Below are 24,095 nucleotides of genomic sequence, written 5' to 3' on the forward strand. Positions count from 1 at the left end.
CTCCCGCTCTGCGGAATTTGCGCAGCTCCAAAGGGCACAGCTTCCTCCTCGGTGGCAGGCGGAGTCCTGGGGTGTGGCTCACGGGTCCCCCATCTGGAGGGCCTGGGGAATAGCCCCTTAGGAACGGAAGCCTGAAAACCCTACCCAGGGTGAGGGTTAGGGCCTGGGGGCATGGCAGGCCTGATCTGGCAGCCCTGAGGCCGGCGCTTCAGAGGTTGAGCACAGGGAGGGTTGGCTGCGTGCCACCGGCCTTCAGAGCGCTTCTCACAGGGTTCCGGCGCAGCCACTCAGGACCACATCCCGGGCCCAGGTGGCTCCCCTGAAAGCCCCTTCTGCTATGAACTACCCAGGCCCTGCCCACTCTCCGCCACTTTTACATAAATATCTGTTTCCTGTTGGATATGGTGACTTACTTCTGACTATAGAGAGTGGAATCAAGTATCGATTAACAATGAGAAATATTCAAGACCTCAAATGCTTTTTTCCCCATCTCACCCCAAAACTGTGGACAGAAACTTCTGGAAAGTCTTCCTATGAGTTTGCACTAGCTGGGCCTTGCCTCAGACTGCCTGGTTATTTGCCCCAGCACTGAGCGGGGATTGTGCGCTCTGGTGCCTCCGACAGAATCCACACCTTTGAAAGCTCGGTTGTCTGTGAAACACCCAACCCTGGCTTCTCTGCCTCGGACAGGAGCTCTGCACCAGGCAGGAAGTTTCCAGAAGCTCCTGGGTACACTTACCTGTCTCAGTTAAACTCAAGTTTAATTGCATGAATTTTTGATTTAGCTTACCATTTGATGCTGTCCAAAGCACTGTTCTGGGGGAGCCATTTAGAGTCTATAAATGTTCAACAATTTTGTTGTACATATTTTGTATTTAAGTCTTCAAAATTAGATCCAGTATTGAGGGAGGACAATTCCTTAAAATTGGATGCTCACTGATGAATCACAGACCTGTACCCTGAAACAAATAATGCATTACATGCTAACTTAAAAATCGCACGCTCACTGCGTCACAGCTGTGCTCTAGATTTTGTCCCGCAGAGCCCTCAGCGTTCATCGGGTGCCCTGGAAGGTACGGATGGAGGCAAAGGGAGACCAGGCGAATGAGGCTCTGGCCTCTGGAGACCCATCCCAGATTCCGTATCATGTTCTATTGACTGTGTTTTAGAGTCCTAAGGGAGGGAAAGAAAGAATTCCTTAGCAAAAAAAAGAAAGTGCTTGTGTGTGTGTGTACATATGCATAACACACGTACATTTGTAAAACAGTTTCTTCTGGGCTGTTTAATTTGCAACACACTGTAGCTATAAACTTAAGTGACTCTAAGTGCAAACCAACCCCAGCTGAAATGGGGGGAAAAGATTTTATCGACTTCTGTATCTGGAAAATCAAAGGGATTTCTGGCTTCAGGCACTGTCGAATGAAAGGCGTCTTACTGTGTCATCTGGATGGTCTCTTTTTCTGTCCGCTGTCCTCCGTGCTGACTTCATTCTCAGGAGATGTTTTCCGTGTGATAGCAAAGACGACCCCCAGGACCTCTAGATCTGGGTAGTTCTTTCCATGTGCAATCTCAGAAGAAAGGACTATCCGTATCCCTATCGCTCTTTCAGACAGTCTCCACTTGACACTTTTGGGTCCTATGTCCACCCTCAGACCAGAATAAATCCTCTAACTCGCCAGCCTAGGGGGGCATGTGCCAACATCTATAGCAGGGTAGGTGGCCAGGAAGAATACGGGAAAGAGAAGGATAACATTTACCCCCTGCATCCAAGTAATATCAGACTTCAATTTGCTTCATGGTCATGTTAGGAATTAGTTGGACAGTTAGGCGATGGCCGGGGTCCCCAACAAGAAAATATGGCATCAGGACAGCTAAGATGAAACAGCACTGACCTTGTTCTGTTTTGCAGCTTAGACAGGACCACCACTAGCATTCTGCTCTGAAACCTTTGCAGAAATGCCTTTTGCAGAATGTCCCAAAAAATGGCAATTAACCATAAAACATTTGTCACGACCACAGGCAAGGACAGTTAAGACATAAGCCCCCAGATGTCAGTGAAGAAGACCGTCAGCACGTGGGCACTAACCTAGCAGGTCAACAGATACATCACCAAAGCCCTGATCAGCATAACTCAGCACACTGTGATTGCTTAAGGCAGTTCTGCAAAAGAACTCATAAAACTCATAAAAACTCTCAGAAACTCAAGAGACAATGCTCGAGGCCCCCCTCTCTCCAGGAGCTTTGTACTATCACTCAATAAACTCTGCCTTGCTGCCCACCGCTCTTCGTCTGGTCTACCTCTTCCTTCTTCAGATGGTGTGACCAAGAACTGTGGATACAAAAGGCAGAGAAATCCCGCAACAGTAATACCACACTTCAGTTTTCAAAATCATACTTGAAAGCATTGACCTAAAACATTTTCATACTCTTTATTAAAGCCAAATTAAAATCCACCTGGGAAAGTGACCTAGTTATTAGAAGTATCTATGTCTTCATACTTGTCTATGTGTAATTTGAAGAAACACATAAGGCTGAAAGTGAAGGCTGAAAAAAGATACACTCTGCAACCTCGAATCAAAGCAAACAAGCAAAAAGCAGGAGAGGTTCTTGCACGTCCCCTTTCTCCTTTCCTTCTCCTGGATAAATCAGGCCTAAAGCTATAGACGGGTAAAGTCCAGTGGATCTCACCAAGGTAGAGGGAAGGCCCCGGCGAACCAAAGCACGTGTGGGAGTCCACACCTTTTGATGCTGGGGGTGGGGAAGATGGGGGGGAGCCTGACAGGATTCCACAAAAACACTACAGCATGTCGCTTCTTGTTACTCCTGCCAAAGAGATCTGGTCATAAAAAATATCATGAAAACATCATGAAAAAATTACCCACATTAGGGGACATACTATAAATAACAAGCCTGTGATTTTCATGAAAGTCAAGGAGAGATTGAAAAACGATCACAAACTTACCCATCTATTTAGCAAATATTAAGCTTACCATGTAGTGAAGAATGCATAAATATGTAATGTTTGGAAATATGGGCTAATGGAAAGGAGAAAAAAAAGAAAGAAAAGTGCTTATAGTTTGGGTCACCAATGGAGCGACAAATGAGCTAATGGTGAACCAAACTATTGTAGAACCTACTGGATAGAACAGTTTCGAAGCCATTCCCCTGCCTCATCTTGAGCAAAATTCCGGCTCTTCGGAAGCAGTTGAGAACCTGCCTCATAAGCAACCGGCACTGAAAATCCCTTCCACTTAGATAATTTGGTACTCTGTTAGTTGTGCCTGATTTAGCAACAAGGAGACGTCGGGACTGCCTGCACCAAAAGACGGTTGCTATAATAAACAGGCCTTAACCAAGGTCAAACCTCAGCCGACTCGGCCGTAAGCACTGTCAGGTGCACATTCCAGAGCTTGGGTTCACTGCCTTCTCCCAGGCACAGAGCGCCATTCCACTAACACCGCGTAACTGTAGGAGTCTGCTTTTCTCTAAACTCTTTCTAAGGAATGTTTAGGCACTCACTATCCCAGGCTTATCTGAAAAAAATTAAAGGTCACTGTGAATTCACTGGGATAGTTTTGTCCAAACATGCTTCTTGATTTTTGAAATTTTCCATCTGCATCAGTAGATTTCCATAAAACCTGGCCATCTTTATCATAGCTGTGTCCCCAGACTCAGAATGGTGATGGACACCACAGGCACCAGAGATGCATTTTACTTTATAAAGCCAGAGAAACAGTAATTTGACAGCTTTCCCAACTCTAACCTGTGATTCCCATTAATTTTTTTAATGGGCAAGGATATATCTTAACCAACTCAAGCTTTTTTCAAAAAAAAAAAAAGCTAATTTTCAAAGCTTTTCCAAAAAATAAAAAAATTAAATTCACTTATTTTCAAGAGAAATACGTATCATGTTTCACTGTGAGAGGAGACAGACTCTTTGGTCTGGCTCTTCCCACTCCCTAATCATAGCCTGGAGCTCAAAAGGATCTAAAATATTTTAGTTCACCAAGATAGAATACGTGCTCTATTTTCAAAGCTATCTCGGGCATCTTTTCCAGATATAGAGCCAAGAGCCCAACAAGTAGCCAAAATCATTCTGCTTCCTACAAGAGGGAGGGGGGATTTTTGACCCCCATGAAGTGCCATAAAAGGCACTGACAAGACCTCATCCCAGGGTGTAACATGGGCGTCAAGGGAACTTACCACTAACCACCTTGCAGAGGTGCCAACAAGCCTGCAGCTGCTCTCATGCTACTAGGTTACTGATTCTCTCCAAATGCTAGAGACCTGACAGCTTTTCCTTTGTTGGTCTGTAGCATCCTGTGTACCTTCATCTGAGTATTTAATTTATAAAGGAACAGTTATGATTCTGAAGCAGAGAGTTTGTTCTTTATATTAAAATAATGGCTCAGAGAAACTTTTTTTAATTTAGTTGTTGCTTTCTAGAATCTTTGTCTCCCAACTTAGAACCCACCCTCTTTTTATAAGATAAGAGAAAATTATTTTGAACACTTTCTTAAACTAGCAAGGTTATGACTACTCAGGCCAAAGACTGAGGGAAGATAGGTTAACTCAGAGCAGCAGAGCACAGAGCCCCCCTGCTGGCTTTCACCTCGAAGGCATTGCAGAGCAGAGAGATAACAACAGAGAAAAGTGAATGCCCACCCACGGTGAGATCTCTAGTCTCCCTCAAAGGTCAGATCTCAAAGGGGGACATCCTTCAGGGAAGAAGAAAGGAGAAATCACCCAACCCCCACTCCTAGATGTCAGCGCTAACCCCAAGTGCACAGTGAAAGGGAAAAATAACTTTCCCCAAAGGATTTAAAATGACTTGGCAATTAAAAGCAATGAACTGCTTATACACACAACAATATGATGAGTCTCAAGCAGAAAATTCAAAACCACAAGATGGTTCTCGTGTGGGTTTACTGGCTAAATTCTCACTGTTTACATGGTTCGATAAACCTCAAACCAATGATTTAGTTTAAAGTGGTACCAGATTGCTAATGCCCTAGAGTAGGAGTGGGCAAACTATTACGGGTGGAGAACCAGAGAGCCAGTACTTTAAGCTTTGTGGGCCAGTCACTGCTGTCACCACTGGACCCTGCGGTGTGGAAGCAAACACACAAGGAATAAACAGGTGTGGCAGGCGTACAATAAAATTTTATTTACAAAACAGGCAGAGGGCAGGACTTAGCCTGTGGGCTATAGTTGGCTGATTCCTGCTCTGAAAGGCCTAATGAACAATAAAAATCCATAGAAAATGAAAGATCACCATGAAACATCTCTAAACACAAAATGAAATAAGACTCCATTAATGAGGAGCAGTGCGGGGGGGAACAACTCATGCCCTCAAAAGATGTAAGATTTTGGAATGATTGGAAAAAATATAAAATCAGTAAACATAAGATATTTCAAAACTTATTCAAGAGTAAGTACATTTGAAAAAGAACCAAATATAACTCATAGAACTGAGAAATCTAAAATCTAAAACTAAAAAATCAGTGAAAGAACAGTAGATCAGATAGAACTGAAGGGGGCATTAGGGAAATAGTACAACTGAAGATTGCCCAGAAAAAGTCTAGAGAGCAAAGAAATGGAAAATTTTAAAAAAGGGGGGAGGGGGATTAAGAGATGTGGGACAGAATGCGAAAGTCTAGTATTTGCTTACTCAGACTTCTAAAAAGACAGAAGTGGATTTGGGGCGCCTGGGTGGCTCAGTGGGTTAAAGCCTCTGCCCTTGGCTCAGGTCATGATCCCAGGGACCTGGGATTGAGCCCCACATCGGGCTCTCTGCTCAGCAGGGAGCCTGCTTCCTCCTCTCTCTGCCTGCCTCTCTGCCTACCTGTGATCTCTCTCTCTCTCTCTCTCTGTAAAATAAATAAATAAAATCCTAAAAAAAAAATTTTTTTTTAAGATTTTATTTATTTGACAGGGAAAAATCACAAGAGAGGCAGGCAGAGAGAGAGGAAGGGAAGCAGCCTCTCCGCTGAGCAGAGAGCCGGATGCGGGACTCGATCCAAGGACCCTGAGATCATGACCTGAGCCGAAGGCAGCGGCCTAACCCACTGAGCCACCCAGGTGCCCCATAAAAAAATTTTTTTTAATTAAAAAATATAAAGACAGTACATCAAAGGGTATCTGAGAACTTCTGAGAATTGATAAAAACTATCAGTCTACAGATAAGAGCCCAACCTGTCTCAAGCAAGATAATTAACACGAGATCCACACCTAGATACAACAGGGTGAACTTGTAAAATAACAAGAACTAAGAAACAATTTTAAGTACACTAGAAGAAATATTACCCCCAAAAATGCCATAATCAGGCTGGTAGCTGACTTCCCAAACCAACTACAGAACGATCTCTAATGTGCTCGGAGAAACAGAACTCAATCTGAACACACACTTCCACATCCAGCAATAACTTTCAAGGGTGAGTAAAAAATACACTTTCAGAAAACAAAAACAGGGATTTAGCCATTATCAAACTGTGATCCCAGATGGTAAAATTAAGAGGTGAGGAATGGAAAAAAGTGGTTAAACTGTGGATAACCCTGTGTGAAGGAACAGGCACGCAGCTGCTGATGGCAAGTACCGAAGATCGTGATGTTATATGAATTGGTGAGGGCTGGTGTGAATGACTGGAATTCAAGTTCTAGGGTCCTTGTATTGTCCAGGAGTGAAAGGATAGTGATCCATTTTACACTTTGATAAGTGTGCAAAGTGAAATTTACAAGGTAACCACAAAATAAAACCCCATTAACCTTCAATTTAAGTAGAGAAAATGGGAAAATGAAAGTATTAAGTCCAAAAGAGGGCAAGAAAGGAGGGAAAAAATGGAAGAAAGAAAAGTACAAAATAAACTAATGAAAAATAAATCCAAATACGTTGTTACACTAAATATAAATGTTGCTGTCCTACACCAACAGGTCATGTAAAATGATTCAACCCTTTTGGAAACAGTTTGGAGATTTCTACACTAAAGTTAAACATTCTGATATCCTACTATGACTATGGAGAAATCCTAATTCTGATTAAGCATACCAATTAGCAAAAAACTCTGTGTACACCAGGAGACATTTACAACAAAGCTATGAACAACCTACTGTGCATCAATATTAAAAGGAATAACAAGTTATGACTTTCCATCCTTCTAGGACATACAGTCATTCATATTCTACTTATTGGCCGGGGCAACACGTATCCAGGGTAATACTGGGAAATGTGCTTGCAATTTACCATTGCCCTTAAAGTGCACCTGCACACTTTCATACACACTTGTATTCTATAATTGCACAATAAAGAAAAAGGTAACTGAGAAGCAGAGAACTGTCCAAGGCTGCAACGCCTGTGAGCACTGGAGCCACAAGTAGAAAAGGTCCGCGTGACTCTCAGTCTCAGCAACTTAACCATTCTTCCAAAAATAACATCGAATATTACCAGCATCGATCCACTAGAAACCAGGGCTAAATAAACAAATGCAAGCCCAGTGTCTGTCGAGCTCCTTGCCAGGACCCCTAGTTTTCAGTACCAATCCCAAATGCCAGCTTCTCCCTACCTCCCATCACATCCACCTCAGGCCAGGCGGAAAGCCACATCTCAGAGAACAAGACTGAGAGCAACTCTGGCCGAAAGGCCATCCTCATGACCACAGAACATTATCTGTAGCCACGAGAAATGAAGAACCCTCGAGTTACCAACAGAATGCCCGAAGTGCGGCGTATGTACAAAAGGGACGACGGCAAGCCGCCACCACAAAGCTGAATGTGCCTTGGAAAGTCTGCTTATCCAGGAAACTTCCCTCAGGACTGTTCTTTGCTCCAGACTATGATCCCGGACTATTTCCCATGTTTTGAGGATGTTTACTGTTTCCTACCATGGGTGCTCATCCAATCCTAAGATATGCCAGGACATTTCAGAAAATCTTGGCATTCCTAGAACACTGTGTCTGTAAATAAGACCAGGACAGATTTGGAATTTAAAAAGGCAAACTTGAGGCTCAATGAATGAATCTATGCACAGGTTAGATGAAAGGTCTTATCTCATGGGATTTTTCTACCACATTCTCCCTACCCTAGATATCCTGTTATAATTACAGACGCCTCAGAAGTTTAGAAGACTAAACTCTGGGTAAAGTATTTCTAAAGTAGGTATAATATAATATTAGGGAAGGCAAACGCAAACACAGGATTTCTAGGGAACATATGCTGAGTCTGAGCAACATGTGCTCCCCACAAACATGTTTGCAGCAGTACGGCAATTCCCCAAACAACTTGAAAATGAGTGGTGTGAGTCAAAGACACACAGAAGTTTTTACTGGGATAGCATTAGATTTTCTAATGACTTTGTGATACATTACTGCTCTAACAGTGCTCTTGGAAATATACCACTTATTGGTGTCCAAACAAAATAGTCGTTAGTTATCCTACCTGCTTTTCCAAAAAGTGGGCTAATTAATAAAGTCAAGTTATATTGACTATGAAAAGTAAAAGGGAAAAGGGAATTCTCTGAGGGAAAAAAAAGACAAAGAGTCACCCCAACATACATAAATGAATTTGCTGATTTTCAGTTAAGATCAAAGAGAAGATTCAGGGCACCTGCCTGCCTCAATCAGTGGAGCACGCAACTCTTGATGTTAGGGTGATGGGTTCAGGCCCCCATTGGGTGTAGAAATTACTCAAAATCAAAATTTTAGAAAAGAAAAAGAAAGATCAAAGTTAAGAATCAAAGGGTAAGAACACAGTAAAAAAGGACGGGGGGAGCATGTAGGAATGGGAGAGCAGCTGATCGCTGGGGACGCCTGTTTACAAAGTTCCTTCGGCATCGGGCCCGGCTGGTCGATGGGGGTATAACTGAGAGGGCTGTGCTGGACATACCCAGAGTCAATTAGAAGAGTTGCCCAGTTCACCTACAAATTAAGTGGTCTATGGCTTGCTCAAGGCAGAGTTCACAGGGTCAAAGTCCAGATAACTAGGCTACAAAAAAAAGAAAAAACAAACCAAAACTAGCTGTTCACATTCTCATTTCCCAGACGTTCCAGTCCAATAAAATCTAGCTATGTCATTGATATGGAAAACAAACAATCCTTGTTTATAAGAAGAAAAAATTTAACTTACTCCAAACCAGAAGAGGGTAGAGGAGAGGGAAAGCGATGGACACACACTTAGAAATATAGAATTTATTTATATTCACTGTAAGACAGTTTCACATTTTGTACATGGTTACCAGAAGAGAGACAATACTCTCCGAGTTTAACACGGCATTACATTGCCATAGAACATTGCTTACGCTGTGTGAGTCGGGAAACACTTATTTCCCCTTTAAAAAATTTAAGGCTCAGTTTCCAAAAGGTAATTTTTCCACTTATTGTTCTATTGAAGGAACTGGGAAGATCCTGAAAGAAACCTCAAAGGGGTGGAGGCTCAGGGGCAGCACACAGCTGGCTCACTCAGACCCCCGCTGAAGACGACGTGAGGTGTTGTTGTAAAGGGCTCCTCCTGTTTGAAAATACGTTTCGGTACAACATCAAATCACTAGATAGAGATCTTTAGTGTACAAACACGGAAGACTTAAAACTTTATCACCAGTTGCCAGCTAAAAGGATTTATTCAAAATTCACCTACCTATAAATGCACACACAGTAACCTGCACACACTTTTCTTTGGTACAGCTGACCAAATTGAAGTTCATTTGCTTTCAACTTTCAGATCAAGTGGCCACAAATCTGTCCTTTCTCCTAAAGAACACCCTCCATTTTTCTTTTCGATCTTGCAGTAGAAGGTAACCATGGCGGGGACCTTGAACTGATGTGTGACCCCGCTGTTCAAGGGACTGAAGGGGGAGGTGAGGGAGGAGTGAGAAAATCAATCACGAAGAGAGCATGGGGGTATTTTTTTGAGAAACACAGTGAGTTCCAAAAGTGTTTGAGAAGCACTTTTTCCCTGCATAAGTATTTCATTTGATTAACGATGACATCATCATTTTACAAAAGGCAGGATCTGTTCAAACTCAGTAAACTACCTCACAATTCATGAAGCTACTGCTATAGCAACAACAAAAGCCAAAACGCGCCCCTCCCCCCACTGGGTTCTGCTTCTGGCATAGAGAGGTAGAGACAACCCATCCTGTAAAAAGATGACTAACAGCAGCAAATAAACAAAAACAGTAAAACAAAACGATACTCCACTCCCTCGCCAAAAAACCCCAACACATTCCACTTCTAGGGGCTGGTTCTGGGAAGCCAAACTCGACAACCAGGGCGGCAGTGAGTCCGACTCAGCGAGACCCGTCGCCCACAAGCATCTTGCTGTAATTCTTCTGCTGCTCCTCCTTGAAGGTGTCCTTCACCTTTGCTCTCTTCAGCCCTCCATCCCTGGGATTAAAAAGGCAAATAAATAAAAGATATAGAGCCAACAGTGGGTTAAAAAGCATGAGCTGCTAATACACTTAAATGGCAATGGGCCAAAGAACACAGGCTTTGAAAGCAAAAAGACCAGGGTTTCCGTCTCTGTTCTACCACGCACCACAGCGTAGTACTTTGGGGAAGGAGTAATCCCTCTGATGCTTGACGAGCATATAGAATAAAAAAGTCAGGGGCGCCTGGGTGGCTCAGTCAGTTAAGTGACCGACTCTTGATTTTGGCTCAGATCATGATCTCAGAGTCAAGAGATCAAGCCCACATCAGGCTCTGTACCAGGCCTGGAGCCTCCGTGAGTCTCTCCCTCTGCCTCCAGCCCCAGCCTCTCTCTCTCTCTCTCTCTCTCTCTCAAAAAAAGTAAGTTAAAGAAATAAACAAAATATAGAACAATATCTCCACTCAGTTTCTTCTTAGAATTTGGGGGTGCTATACTCATATTTGGCCTTTATATTAAAACTAGGATTGTTTACCTCTCCTTTCCCCCAAGGAAAGCAAAGTATTGTTTTCTTTCATCTAATCAACTTATGTCTTATGTCAGCTAGAAAATCACCTGGAACACTTAAAATACACACACAAGTACTGCATGTATATGGGTAAATTACTTAAAGACAGATGGGTTAATCATTATTCGTATCTAATCCTATGTCTACCAAGTTGTAGTTTCCTTCAAAGCACTACATATTTCAAGTATTTATAATCTTCCATATTCCAAAACAGACTCCGAATAAAAACAAACAACAAAATCACAAATTGCACTGAAGCAGTAGTTAGTGCCTGTGTAAGCAGCATTCCTTAATTCAGAGCCTGTGAATCTTTGAACTCTGTCCAGAGTGGGGGCACCTGGGTGGCTCAGTGGGTTAAGCCTTCGGCTCAGGTCATGACCTCAGGGTCCTGGGATCGAGCCCCGCATCAGGCTCTCTACTCAGCGGGGAGCCTGCTTCCCCCGGTTTCTCCACCTGCCTCTCTGCCTTGCGAGATCTTGCGATCTCTGTGTCAAATAAATAAAATCTTTAAAAAAAAAAAAAAGTTATGAACTCTGTCCAGAGTGGTAAAAACAGCGCTGCCTGGGTTATAAGGACTCGTCATGCCTTTCCTTCTTCGGACAACACAAAGTGGAAACTCTGGAAGGAGACTGGACTATAAGGGGCCACAATTTCTCTCCTAATCTAATGTCTTCGATTTTGAACTCCTAGGGCGCATGGACAGAGAACTTGCTTACTTCATACTGTGCCTGTTTAATTTTAACCCAGCTAAGCACGAATGTTTACCAAGTGCTCTCTGATGATGATGAATGGATCACAGGTTAGCCCATGAACTCAATGCCACAAAGAAAGAACTTGACCGACAAACAAACGCCTGCCTGAACCAAATCCACACTCAAATCCAGGACACAGCCCACAACAAGTCCTCTACTTGGAATAGACTGAGCTCCACACATCTTCCAGGGGCTCAGCTGGAGGAAATTTCCTTGAAACAAGGTTATAAATTGTTGTTAGCTCCCCAGAATTGTCCCCGAAAGCCTCTTTTATCCAAAGGAGCTGCCTCTAACTATTCACCGCATTTATGTGAATTCTGAATAGTAAGAACTAAGTGGAAGAGGGAGAGGCAGAAGAAAGGCCATTCTTTCTTTCCTAAGGTCCAGGCCAAAACTGACCAAAAAGCAACATTTGCCCCAAGCATCCTGATATTATTTTGAGGCATTCTCCCAAGCACTGAGAAAACACACTTCTCTGAGCACCCCAACTGTGCCTTACCCTTTCTAGGGACTTTAAAGTTTTGCCCAATTCCCCTTTGCAATGGCAGCAGATTTGAGTTCCTAGGGAGACCAGCAGCCATATATATAAGCCTGTTTAAGATGATACAGTTGAGTTCCCATTTAATCTAGAAAAAAAAATTCATACCCAGTGTGTGAATGACATATACACCTGAAAAGGCAGTGAGTCTTTTTTTTTTTTAAAGAAGATGCTAGGTAATTAAAAGTAATCATTTATAACAAAATTGCATATGGCCCAATAAAAGGGAATTGAAAAATTCTGAGGGTCATTTTTTTTAGGATTTTTTTTAAGGATTATACTTATTTATTTGAGGGACAGAGCGCACAGTGGGGATGAGGGGTAGAGGGCAGAGGGAAAGGGAGAAGAGACTCCCCGCGGAGCAGGAAGCCTGACACGGGACTCATCCCAGACCCTGAGATCATAACCTGAACCGAAGGCAGATGCTTAACCCACTGAGACACCCAGGCATCCCCTAAGGATGCTTTCTGACAGATTTTGTTTAAGCCAATCTGAATGAGATCTGTCCTATGGCTGACTTGGGTAGGCTATTATCTTTCAAGGATTTCTTCCTCTCTTTGGTGTCTGAGGCTACTGATCCAAAGCTCCAAGATTTTCATATGGCTTCAGGGCAGAAGCAGGGCTGAGAAGTCAGGTGAGAAAAAGCAGAGTAAAGAAATGAAAACAATGAGCAGGAAAGAGGATGCAGAGTGAAGCTCGATCACTAGGGCATTTATAAGCTAGGACCTGTGTAAGCCTGTCATTTCATGATGCTGTGGTATCCGTAATTTAGTTTCCCATATTTCGGCTTAGGTAGTGTGATACGAATGTTAGTTTCAACCTCTCTTGACCCTCATCCTGACCTCAGGGCCAGCCAGGTTAAGTCAAGAAGTCAAGAACTCACACCCCAGAGCGGTCAGCCAGGCAGGGAATTAGAAGGCCACCCTCCACAGCTGCCACTCCAAGGCTTCAACTGTCTTTGTTTTCTATCAACTTCCTACACCTTGTTAATTCACACAAGGAATTTTAGAAATGGGTTTTCACTACAGAAATTAGTGGCTTCCTAATTAGCATAATGGATGCCAGAAGCAAGTTTCCTGGGTGAAATTGGTTGTACTCAAGATGCATGAATGGAGGGTTAGGCACCTGGGTGGCTCAGTCAGTTAAGTGTCTGCCTTCCACTGGGGTCATGATCCCAGGATCCTGGGATCCAGCCCCACATCGGGCTCCCTGCTCAGCAGGAAGCCTGCTTCCCCCTCTGCCCCTTCCCTGGCTTGTGTTCTCTTTCTCTCTTTCTGACAAATAAAAAAAAAAAAAAAAAAAAAGAATCCAGCTAGTCCTTATTAGTTCTTATTCCAGAAGTTTAATTCCTGAGCAGTCCTGGGTCCCTCTGCAGGTTCAGGAGCTCATGGTTGAACAGGCTGACAGCCTGACTCGGCCAAATCCTGCTCCGAGAACGTGACTCTAGGTGCCTCCAGTGAACTTGTCACACGAAGTGTTTTGAAAACACCAAAAAAAGATAAACAGGGAGACTTTATTAAATTTACAGGATCTTAAGTACGATTCATCTCCCATTATAATGTAGGGCGAGTTACCCCTCACTAATACAGACTAAAAGTACATGCACTTCCCCAAATTCACATAGTGAAGACCTAACCCCCAGTAGGATGGTATTTGGAGATGGAACCCTTGGGAAGGAATTAGGTTTAGATGAGGCCTTAAGAGTGGTCACTAATCTTCAAGGTAGGACTAGTGCCCCTATAAGAAGACACCTGTGAGCCTGCTGTCTTCTCCCTCTCTCCCCAAATTCACACAAAGGTGAGAAGGTGGCCGTTTGCCAGCCAAAAGGGAGAGAGAGCCCTGACCAGAAAGCGACCTCGCTAGCACCCTGATCTCAGGCTACCAGCCTTCAGAACTGTGAGAAAATACATTTCTGTTGTTTAAGCCGCCGGGGCTGTGGTAGTTTGTTACGGCAGCCCAAGCCGACTAATACACTCACCTACACACAACTTTCCTCAAACAAACAAAAAATTAAATCCAAAGTTCCCATAACTAAAATATTTCACTTATTTCCTTTCAAGTCTTTAAGTTTTCTTCAATAGAGTCTCAGGGAGCGTTAAGTATGAACAAGCCCATACACTGCCCCTTGCTCTCAGGGCCCATTCCCCACCCCCAAATCCATTCTCACTTTCTTCTTCAGCAAAAGAACCCTCCATTTTAGCTGGATGTAGGGCCTTCCAGAACAAAGTTGGCATTCGCCAGCCGTCTTACACATAAGGAGGCCGAGCCAAGAGGGGGAAGTGACAGCCCGGCATCCATCCCTGCTCTCAAAGAGACGGGCCCCCCACTTTCATTCCTTCCTGCGGGCCGTTTTCTCCACGTGGAGTAGCACAGGAGCAGGGTCCGCGCCCCTGTGGCGGAGGCACCGGGAGGGTGGGAGAACACGGCAGGACCTGTTACACCAGCCTGCACCGCCCATGTTCAAGCAAGAGGGGCAAACCCCTACCTTCTCGGAGACATCACCCTTTTACGTAAACCACTGCCACTTTCAGCGAAAGCTCTGGCTAACCAGTACAATCAATGACATTATTGAAAGTCATTTTTTTAATAAAAAGAAAATGATAGTACTTCTCAAAATGTCTTACCAGGGAAGCTCAGTCAGCCCTCCTTGCACAGCAATGGCGGACTTAACCCTGTTAGCAAACTGGACGGCGTCTTCTCCTTCCTGGAGAAAAGACAGTTACCAGCACATGGTGGGAATAGAGTTTTCAAATAATTCTTGAAATAAATACATCTTAGTCTTCAGATTTGTTTTAAAATGTAAGATTCAGGGGCGCCCGGGTGTCTCATCAGTTCAGTGTCTGACTGTTGCTTTCCACTTAGGTCATGATCTCAGGGTGGTGAGATCAAGTCCCACATCAGGCTCCACACTGGGCGTGACACCTGCTTAAGAGAACCTCTCTCCCTCTTCCCCTCTCCCCGACATGTGCATATCCTTGCGCTTTCTCTCTGTCTCTTTTTTTAAAAAGTAAGATTCACATTTTAGCTCAGCACTGTTCTCAGTCATAGCAAATATCATTTGTTCTATCAAGAAAATGAAGTACCGTATTGTTTCCTTCGTATCTCTCACATATATATATTTATTATGCCCTTTATCAGTCTTCTCCAACATACAACATTCCATAATATCTGTGGGTTCACTAAACCAACAGCAACTATAAAAACAATTATGGAGAAGAGTCTCAATACAAAATAGCCTGATTTGAAGAAACCTGAATACATTTTTTTTCTTTAAATGCCCCATTTGCTGAGAAAGCAGAAAGGAAGTACATCTCTAGCTAATGGGGGTAAGGGAGGCACCCAGAATTTTACGTAAGTTTTCTCGCCATGATCTGACTGGATAAAGCACCAAAGACCAGTTGCTACCTATAGACAGATACCTCTCTGGTCATGGGGGGCATGTACCACACGTCACAGACAATGGCCCAGCTGGTCATCATTCGAAGCAGGTAGCTCACCATGTTGTACTTACTACTGTTCCAAAATGCATCCCCAAACTGAGGGTTATACTGAGAAAAAAGGAAAGAAAATACATCCCGGTTATGAACCAAGTGGCGGCCTCTCTTATCCCTATCAGTGGCTCTAAGATGACAAGACAAACATCTCTATCAGACCCCCAGAGAAAGAGAAGCTCCTTCGTTTGACAGAAGGGATCGAAGAAGTAAACTGGGCCAGCTAACTCCTCTGACCCGAACCCCAGAGTGCTGCAACAAGAGGGTTATCCCCTGAGTCCGAAAGGTCTGTCTCCCCACTTAACTGAAGCGGGCAAAAGTAGGCGCCGTAACTGTTTCACTTATCACCACGTCTTCATTACTCAGGACGATGCCTGGCACCCTGTCCCCTGGGACCTGTCTGTACACATATCCATAGAGAGAGAAATACCCAGCGAACAGGGCAAAATGTAAACAGTTGGTGAATCTGAGTAATGAGTACACAAAGGCCTTGAGGAAGACCTTATACACAAGAGGTCTTTAGAATTCGCTGGTTGGCTAAATAGTTCTGATGTAATGACATCACAATTTTTCCGCCGACCAACTGTGTGACTGGGAGGCAGATTATATGACATCTCTGAGACTCAGTTTACAAACCGAGAAAGTTTAAAGTTGTGGTTTCTAAACATTCTGGCTTAGCAGAAAAGTATAAATCATTTTCTTCAAATTACATCTGACGCAGATTGCAATTATGTCAAACAGATTTGAAAAAAGAAAAGATAGATGTAGAGAAAAGGGAATGGTGGCAGGGATGGAAATCAGTACAGCCACTAGAGAAAACAGTGTGAGTCCTCAAAAAGTCAAAAATGGAACTACCACATGACCCAGCAATCCTGCTTCGGGGTATACAGCCAGTGAAACATGATCCTGAAATGAAAACAAGATCTTGAAGCCATATCTGTACCCCTACAGTCATTGCCGCGTAGTACTCATAAGAACCAAGATCTGGAAACAACCTACGTGTCTGCCAACAGATGAACAGGGAAGGGAGACGTAGTGCAGACACAACAGAATGCGAGAGCCGCAAGAAAGAAGGAAATGCTGACGGTCGTGACAACAGATGGACCTTGAAAGCACTAAGTCATGTAACTCAGAGAAAGGGGAGTTCTCTGTAGTATCGTTTATGTGCAGAGTCTGAAAGAGCTGAGCTGACAGAGACAGAGACTAGGACGTGGTCCCCTGGGGCCCAGGAGGAGAGCGGACAAGGTAGAGGAACCCAGAGATGCTGGTCGAAGGCACAAACTTTCCGCTCTAAGATAAATGAGTTCTGGGGACCTAACGCACAGCACAGTGACTATAGTTAGAAATACTTGATCATACACTTGGAAGTTGCTAAGAGAACAGCTCTTAAATGTTCTCGCCGTAACAAAGAAACAGAAATTACGTGATCTGACAGGTGTTCGCGAAAACTCTGGTGGCGGCGAGCACTTTGCAGCGCGTAAGTGTATCAAGCCGCCGTGTGGTACACTTTGAATTTACACGACGTTCTATGTCAATATACTTCAATAAAGCTCAGGCAGGGAGAAGGGTATACAAGTGCTTGTTATTCTTTCAGATTTTAAGGTTGAAGTTACATCAAAATAAAGTTACTGAGTCACTGCCCTTTTTGGGGGGCCAGGAAGGGGCATATGTTTTACCTTAATTGCAACTGGATGTATGGTTCCTCCAATTTCAAAGCTTCCCTTTTTAAACATCATGACTGAAGTGTTGTTGATGCAAGTCCCTGCAGAGCAGTGGAAAGGAGGTGGTGAATATTTTTAAAGGTGGGGTTTTTAAAACACATTTTATTTTATTTTGTTTTGTTTTATCTGAGAGAGTCAGTGAGAATGAGAGAACACAAGCAGGGGCAGAGGGAGAGGGAGAAGCAGGCTCCCTGCTGAGCAGGGAGCCCAGTGTGGGACTCGATTCCAGAACCCTAAGATCATGACCCAAGCCAAAGGCAGACACTTAACTGACTGAGCCACCCAGGCATCCCTCAAACAAATTTTAAAAAGGAATTATTTTGATATAAAATAATCTAAAATATTCAAATCATAGCAAAATCATAGTTTACTATCATTTTGTGAAACAGATCAATCCCTGCTTAAGGAAGCAATTCAAAAGCTCTACACAAGTTTCATAACAAACTTTTACTTTGTTATTAAATGCTCTAGAGATATAACTTCAGCCTAACAGGTGACAATTCAATACTTTAAAGTAAGGATCTTTGAGGGGCCCCTGGGTGGCTCAGTCGGTTAAGCGTCTGCATTAGGCTCAGGTCATGATCCCAGGGATCTGGAATCGAGCCCCACAACAGGCTGCCTGCCCAGCCAGAAGTCTGCTTTTCCCTCTCCTCCCACTTGTGCTCTCACTATCTCTATCTCTCTCTCAAGTAAATAAATAAAATCTTTTACAAATAAAAAATAAAAATAAGGACTTTTGAAAAATTATGAATACCTGTCCAAGTTCATTACCCAGAAATGAGTTTTGTTTTTTAAGATTTTATTTATTCATTTGATAGAGAGAGAGAGACAGACAGAGATCACAAGTAGGCAGAGAGGCAGGCAGAGAGAGAGGAGGAAGCAGGCTCCCTGCTGAGCAGAGAGCCCGACATGGGGCTCAATCCCAGGACCCTGAGATCATGACCCAAGCCGAAGGCAGAGGCTTAACCCACTGAGCCACCCAGGTGCCCCACCCAGAAATGAGTTTTAAGATCAAAAAGGCACCATGACTTCCAAAAACATGATCAAGAACAAAACACCATGACTCCCATCAAATGTCAAAAGAAAGCAAGGGATTACCAGCCCAGAGAAGGGCAGCTCATTCCTAGGGGACGGCAGAGATCGGCACCAAGAATGCCAATCCAGAACAACCCAGTCCTCTCACGCTTTTCGTGCCGGTTGTTGTCAACTAAGGCTTGGTCGGCAGCCGCCCTTCCTTACCTTCAGGAAAAATTAATATGGGTAGTTTTTTCTTATCAGCAATGTGTTCTTTCAGTCTGTGAAGAAAAACAAGGGATCAAAATGCCACCTTCCTAAAGGTAGAGGTTCAGTCCTCGTTGGTCTTCCCCACACTCTACCAGCACAAACATAACTGTACAGCAAGGAGGAGGGGAAAATAAGACACAAGTAAAGGAAATCAACTCAAGTGGGCCCCTTTCAGAAAAGCCGACGTCATCTGTACTTTTCCAGTTGCTCTCGGGTCAGAGCTAGCGAACTTCAGTGCCTTCTGCCGACTCCTAGGAAAGGGTTCGAGGGCATCGCTGACAGGGGCTCTGGGGCCCCCATGTCAGGAGGGCTGTGTCCTTTTCCATGTGCTTATGTGTTTGTCATCTGGAAGTGCGAATACTGACAGCTGGCCCAGTCGGCCTCATGGCCATGAAGTATACAGAAACTCCTTAAATGAGTAGGCTCAGCTTTCCTCTGACACGGACACCATAAAGCTGAGAAGGGGCCGGGCCTTGAGTCCTGCCTGCTGTTGGCCAGCCCTGTACTTCCAACTGCTCCCCAGGGGCTGGAAGGCTCAGCTAGAGGCGTAGAGCCACCAGTGTCCCACTCAGTGCTAAATGCTCTCCAACTGGGGAGTAGTTTCACCGACCTTAAACAGATTTCAACAAGGACTTTTCATTTTACTCTTAAAAGTATGGCACGCCTTCATGTTTCTAGAAGCAATAAACCACAGGGCCTTCAGTTAAAGGCCTCAGACAAAAAGCTGTTTCCCAGTAAAAGCTTCTAGTAGCTCATCTCTATTCCAAATCCTCAAGCCTCCTTCTGATTCATAAAGAGCTTTAGCTCTGTCTGTCTCTAGATAGACTTCAGTGAGAACGGACTTCTGGCAAGAAATCAGCCAACTCTTTACTCAGCAAAACAGGTACGAATTATTTAACTTTCAAGGTAGTAATTTTTAATTCTGAAAACTCAGTGACTGGGCTATACCCAAGCCACAGCAACACCAACGCATTGGCCTTCTAATCTCATACTTCCCGCTATGACTACAGGCTGAGAATTTTTAAGAATGTAGCTAGGACAGGTGATTCAGCAGAAAATCCTAACCACAAGTAAAGCTCCACATATTTTAGGTTTAATCCTTAGTGCTGCTCTGCCCTCTTTGGCAGGAAGGCCAAGATTTATCAGATTTTATGCTACCCCAAAGGATACCGAGTAATGTCACTGCTTACCTCTTAGTGACCAAGTGTCGATCCTTCATTTCTGAGCGTTCAAACCAGACATGTGGACAAGCCTTGACCATAGCTCTCTGAATAATTCCCATCAATCCACCATGGACCTGACCAACCTAAAATACCATGAGACAAAAAGAAACATGTAAAGACACACCTAGGCAAGGAAAGCTTTTTTTTTTTTTAAGTACCAGTAAGTTCCTATTCCCCACGAAGAAAAAAAAGATTGGCCTTCTTCTACTGACTAAAGTTCTTAGTCTAATCAAAGGACATGAACGGCCAAATACAAGCAAAAAGTCTTCTTTAGTAGCACCTTTGAATTTGAAGCTTAAAATGCCCTAGCTTTAAAAAGTCTTTCAATTTCGTTAAGATAACAGAAAGGCAAATTAAAATTACACTGAAATACCACTTCTCACTCATTACACTGAAAAGGACTCAAAAGCTTAGCAATGCAATGCACTCTGAGCCCAGGCCGTGGAAGTCAGCATCCCCGCACCCGGGGGGCTCTGCAGGACTCTTGGTTCCCACTCAGGTCTTGATCTCAGGCTCCTTGATCCTCAGCTGGGTGTGGAGCCGGCTTAAGGTTATCTCTTCCTCTGCCTCTGCCCAGCAACCCCCACCCTGCCCTGATGGCACCCTATCTCTCCCACAAAAAAAGGGAAGGAAGGAAGGAAGGAAGGGAGGGAGGAAGGGAGGGAGGGAGGGAGGGAGGAAGGAAGGAAGGGAGGGAGGGAGGGAGAAAATGGCACTTATTCATTGCTTGGGATGGGGGAGATTCTAACACCCACAGAAGGAAATTTGGCAATACCTATCAAAACTACATAAACATTTATCCTTCAACTCAGTAATTCCACTTCTGGGACTCTACCCTGAAGATATACCTCCAAAAAATGAAAATACATACGCACAAGGTTTTAACTGTAACAGTATTTGTAATTTCAAGATATTGGGAACCATCTAAATGCCAAACCTAAGAAATGAGATGAATGAACAATGCTATACACATGGAACAGAGTGCCATGTGCTGGGAAAGGACCGGGGTTGATCTCTACGACTGATCAGGAGTGATTTCCCAGATATACTGGGTTGGGGTTTTAATTTTTTTTCTGTGAGTATAGCTGGCACACAACATTACCCTAGTTTCAGGTACACAACGCAGCGACGGAACATCTCTATACACCATGCGAAGCTCAACACTCTGGCGATACCACTAACTGAAAGAAGCAAATGCCAAACAGCAAATATAGTATGCTGCCCTTTGTGTGAAATAGAAAGGGAGATATATACATATATTGATTTCTACAAAAAGAGAAGAAGTCCAAAGCAGTGAAGTTGGAAATCTGCAAGAGTGGGAGGGAATGGGGCAGAAAGGACGTGGGCGGAAATGACATGAGTAGACCTTTATTGTTTAGTTTTGACATTCAGAAGCACTCCAACAATAAATCAGCAAGGATGGGACTAGCAAACCCAAAGCAAACCAAAACAAATGAACCCGACTGTATTTCAAATGAATAAAAGAGCGACGCTGAAGGAAGGGGGGAAACCTAAGAAATGTACAGAGATGGTATTTGACCATACACCCCCATCTTTCTTCAAGGAGAACTGCAAAATACCCTGGATTTTTATTTTTTTATAAGATATGGTTTTGGAGTTTAATAAGAGAAGCAATTCTGAAACAATTTTAGGTGTATCAGAGGATCAAGAAAATAGGCAAATATGTCAGTACTGTTGGGAACCAGGAGTAAAGGGAGTAAGGGGAGATATAGATATGGACTGGGGGAAAGCAAGAAAGAACCCTGTGGATTACATGAACTGGTACAGACCCAAATTTCCGATATTTAGTATTTATTTCCGACATTAACATATCATTAAAAGTAGACACACTTCACACACATTTTTATGTAGAGAGAGAGAGAAAGCCAGCACAGAAGAATGCAGATGGGGCCAACAGAGCAGAAAACCGACAGGGAAACGTGAATAAAGGCATGCGGATGTTCATTATTACAACTTCTCTATGACTGAGCAAATACTTCTCATTTTTTTTAAAAAGTAGAAGTCTTTGTTCAGGAGGAAAAAAGACTCTGAAAAGCCACTGAGAAGAAACCTTGAATATTCTTCAGATATATAGTTTATGCTTAGCCAAAAGAGACCCGTGTGACCTCTGGAGGTCAGCAGTACAGGTTCCTCCCACGTCTGCCCTCTCCAGCCTTGGATTTAAACCTGAACTGGCTTTCCGTGTCTCTCACTCCACCCACTGGAAAGTTAGCAGGGGCTATCTTCTTCTAAACTCTGGCTAGTATAACTGCAGTCACGCATAATTAAAGGGCATAGAAAATTCCAACAAAATTCTGAGGGCTCAGTCACCCTGGAGTTGTATTCAACTTTTTGCTGACCAGGACACAGAACGAATATGGTCGCAGAAACAGAAAACCATAAACCTCTGCTTTCTCATCTGTATCAAAATATCAGCCTGAATCTCGCTGGATTACAGGGCGGTCACACACAATGCATGCGAGAGCGCTTGTCCACATAAATGCAAGGAATTACTGCATGCAGCCAGAATGGTGCTGGGTGTATGTAAGGATCCTACCAAGGACTGTTAACAGGAGGGTCCATGAGTGGCTTTTAAACAAAACTGTGCTTGTAATACATGTGTGAATGTCACTATTCTTCTTAAGAAAGGGTACATACTCTTAACTGATTCCTAACCCAAAAACGGTTAGCGACTACCAATTCCCATAAGCCTTTCCTGGAAGTGGAGCTTCCTTGGATTCAGAATGGGCTCCGCAACTTAAACAAAATAATGGATAAAATGTGGTTGCCCAAGAAATATCTATCTGAACTTACTATTTTAGACAAATTAACATTCTGGCAATAAATTAAGAGCTTTTACAAAGACCTTCAAATCCCCTCAGTGACTAAGAAAGGCAACACGGTCTATATATTTGTCTCTCTTGCTTGATCTTCACTAAAAAGTCTGATTTTTTTCTTCAGTTGTCTATGACTCCCCGAAGGAAGACACAACAAATTGGCTGGTAAGGGATTTGCACTGTTCTAAGGAGGAAGACTTTAACGTCTCCAAGTGTTATTTATTAAACACTGCAGGGATCTTAGAGAAAAGAGAATCAACCTTGCAAAGTCCTCTCAAACTCAAGTATGTCTACATTTCAGGAAGTCAAAATTTTTGCTACCTTTTTTTAAATTTATTTTTTATTTTTTAAAGTTTCTTTTTTTAATTTTTAAGTCATCTCCACACCTAAAGTAGAGGTCAAACTCACAACCCCAAGATCAAGAGTTGCATGCTCCACTGATGAGCCAGCCAGGTGCCCCAGACTTTCTACTACCTTAGATATAATGGCTTAATGGCTCCTTTCTTTCTTTTCTTGCACACATAGTGTTCATTTCATGTATTCCACAACTTACATAGCTACAGTAGTATAACCCAGTCACTTTTATATAAAAGTCTCTAACGTGTGCCAAAATAAATTAAAAGTCTGAACAGTCCCCAAAAGATGCAATTACTTGAATGGTCACTGAGCTGCTCTTACCATGGCATAGCATCCATCCGTGGTCAAGATCAAAACATCTATTGGGGAAGTATGGTTGGCAACACAAATGCCCCCCTTCTGGGGTCTGTACTGCCTGCAATTACAAACAATGGTTAAAAAAAAATAAACCTGGAGAACTGTCATTACTTTGCAGAACAGCTTCCATAGATTCATCCTATTTTGCTTTAAAAAGGACATTAAAAAAATACAGTTTCAAACTATATGGTCCCATCTTAAAAAGGTTACCTCCAGGCAGTGTGATGGGAGTGAGGTAAGAGTCCAGGAAAAGGGGCCAATGACGTGCCCTTTATATATATTTACTTTTTTTTTGTAATTGTCCACTTTCCTTTTATAATGAAAAAGGATGATTTAAAAATATTCGACTGAGTTATAAAGATTCCATAAATTCAATATTGTGATATACAAGTTTCACTCAAGTACCTCCCTATGGTTGCAGTCTTCACAAGCATCACCTTCAGCAGCCCCACAGTGACCCACAGAGTCAATTTACTGTAGTTTCCTCCCTCCCATCCCCTCAAACAGAGGTTGGCAAACTTTTCCTATTGAGGACCAGATAATAAGTATCTGAAGTTTTGCAAACCAGCCGATCCCTGTCAAAACTACTAGACTCTGCTGTTTTGACACAAAGG

At 43.2% G+C, this 24,095-nt stretch overlaps 1 protein-coding gene across 1 annotated transcript in view; it reads right to left on the reverse strand.

The window, feature by feature from the left end:
* Nucleotides 1-9,164: 9,164 nt before the first annotated feature.
* Nucleotides 9,165-24,095, reverse strand: part of GPAT3 (glycerol-3-phosphate acyltransferase 3) — a 59,440-nt gene continuing 44,509 nt past the window's right edge. Inside the window, exons 6-12 of the mRNA XM_045994991.1 lie at nt 23,446-23,539; nt 19,898-20,013; nt 18,663-18,718; nt 17,379-17,464; nt 15,631-15,759; nt 14,836-14,915; nt 9,165-10,373 (exon numbers count right to left, since the gene is read on the reverse strand). Of these exons, the coding sequence (XP_045850947.1) occupies nt 10,277-10,373; nt 14,836-14,915; nt 15,631-15,759; nt 17,379-17,464; nt 18,663-18,718; nt 19,898-20,013; nt 23,446-23,539 (658 nt within the window). The 3' untranslated portion in view covers nt 9,165-10,276. The remainder of the gene's footprint in view (nt 10,374-14,835; nt 14,916-15,630; nt 15,760-17,378; nt 17,465-18,662; nt 18,719-19,897; nt 20,014-23,445; nt 23,540-24,095) is intronic.

The sequence above is a fragment of the Meles meles genome, chromosome 2 (assembly GCF_922984935.1).
Source record: "Meles meles chromosome 2, mMelMel3.1 paternal haplotype, whole genome shotgun sequence".
Classification (NCBI taxonomy): Eukaryota; Metazoa; Chordata; class Mammalia; order Carnivora; family Mustelidae; genus Meles; species Meles meles.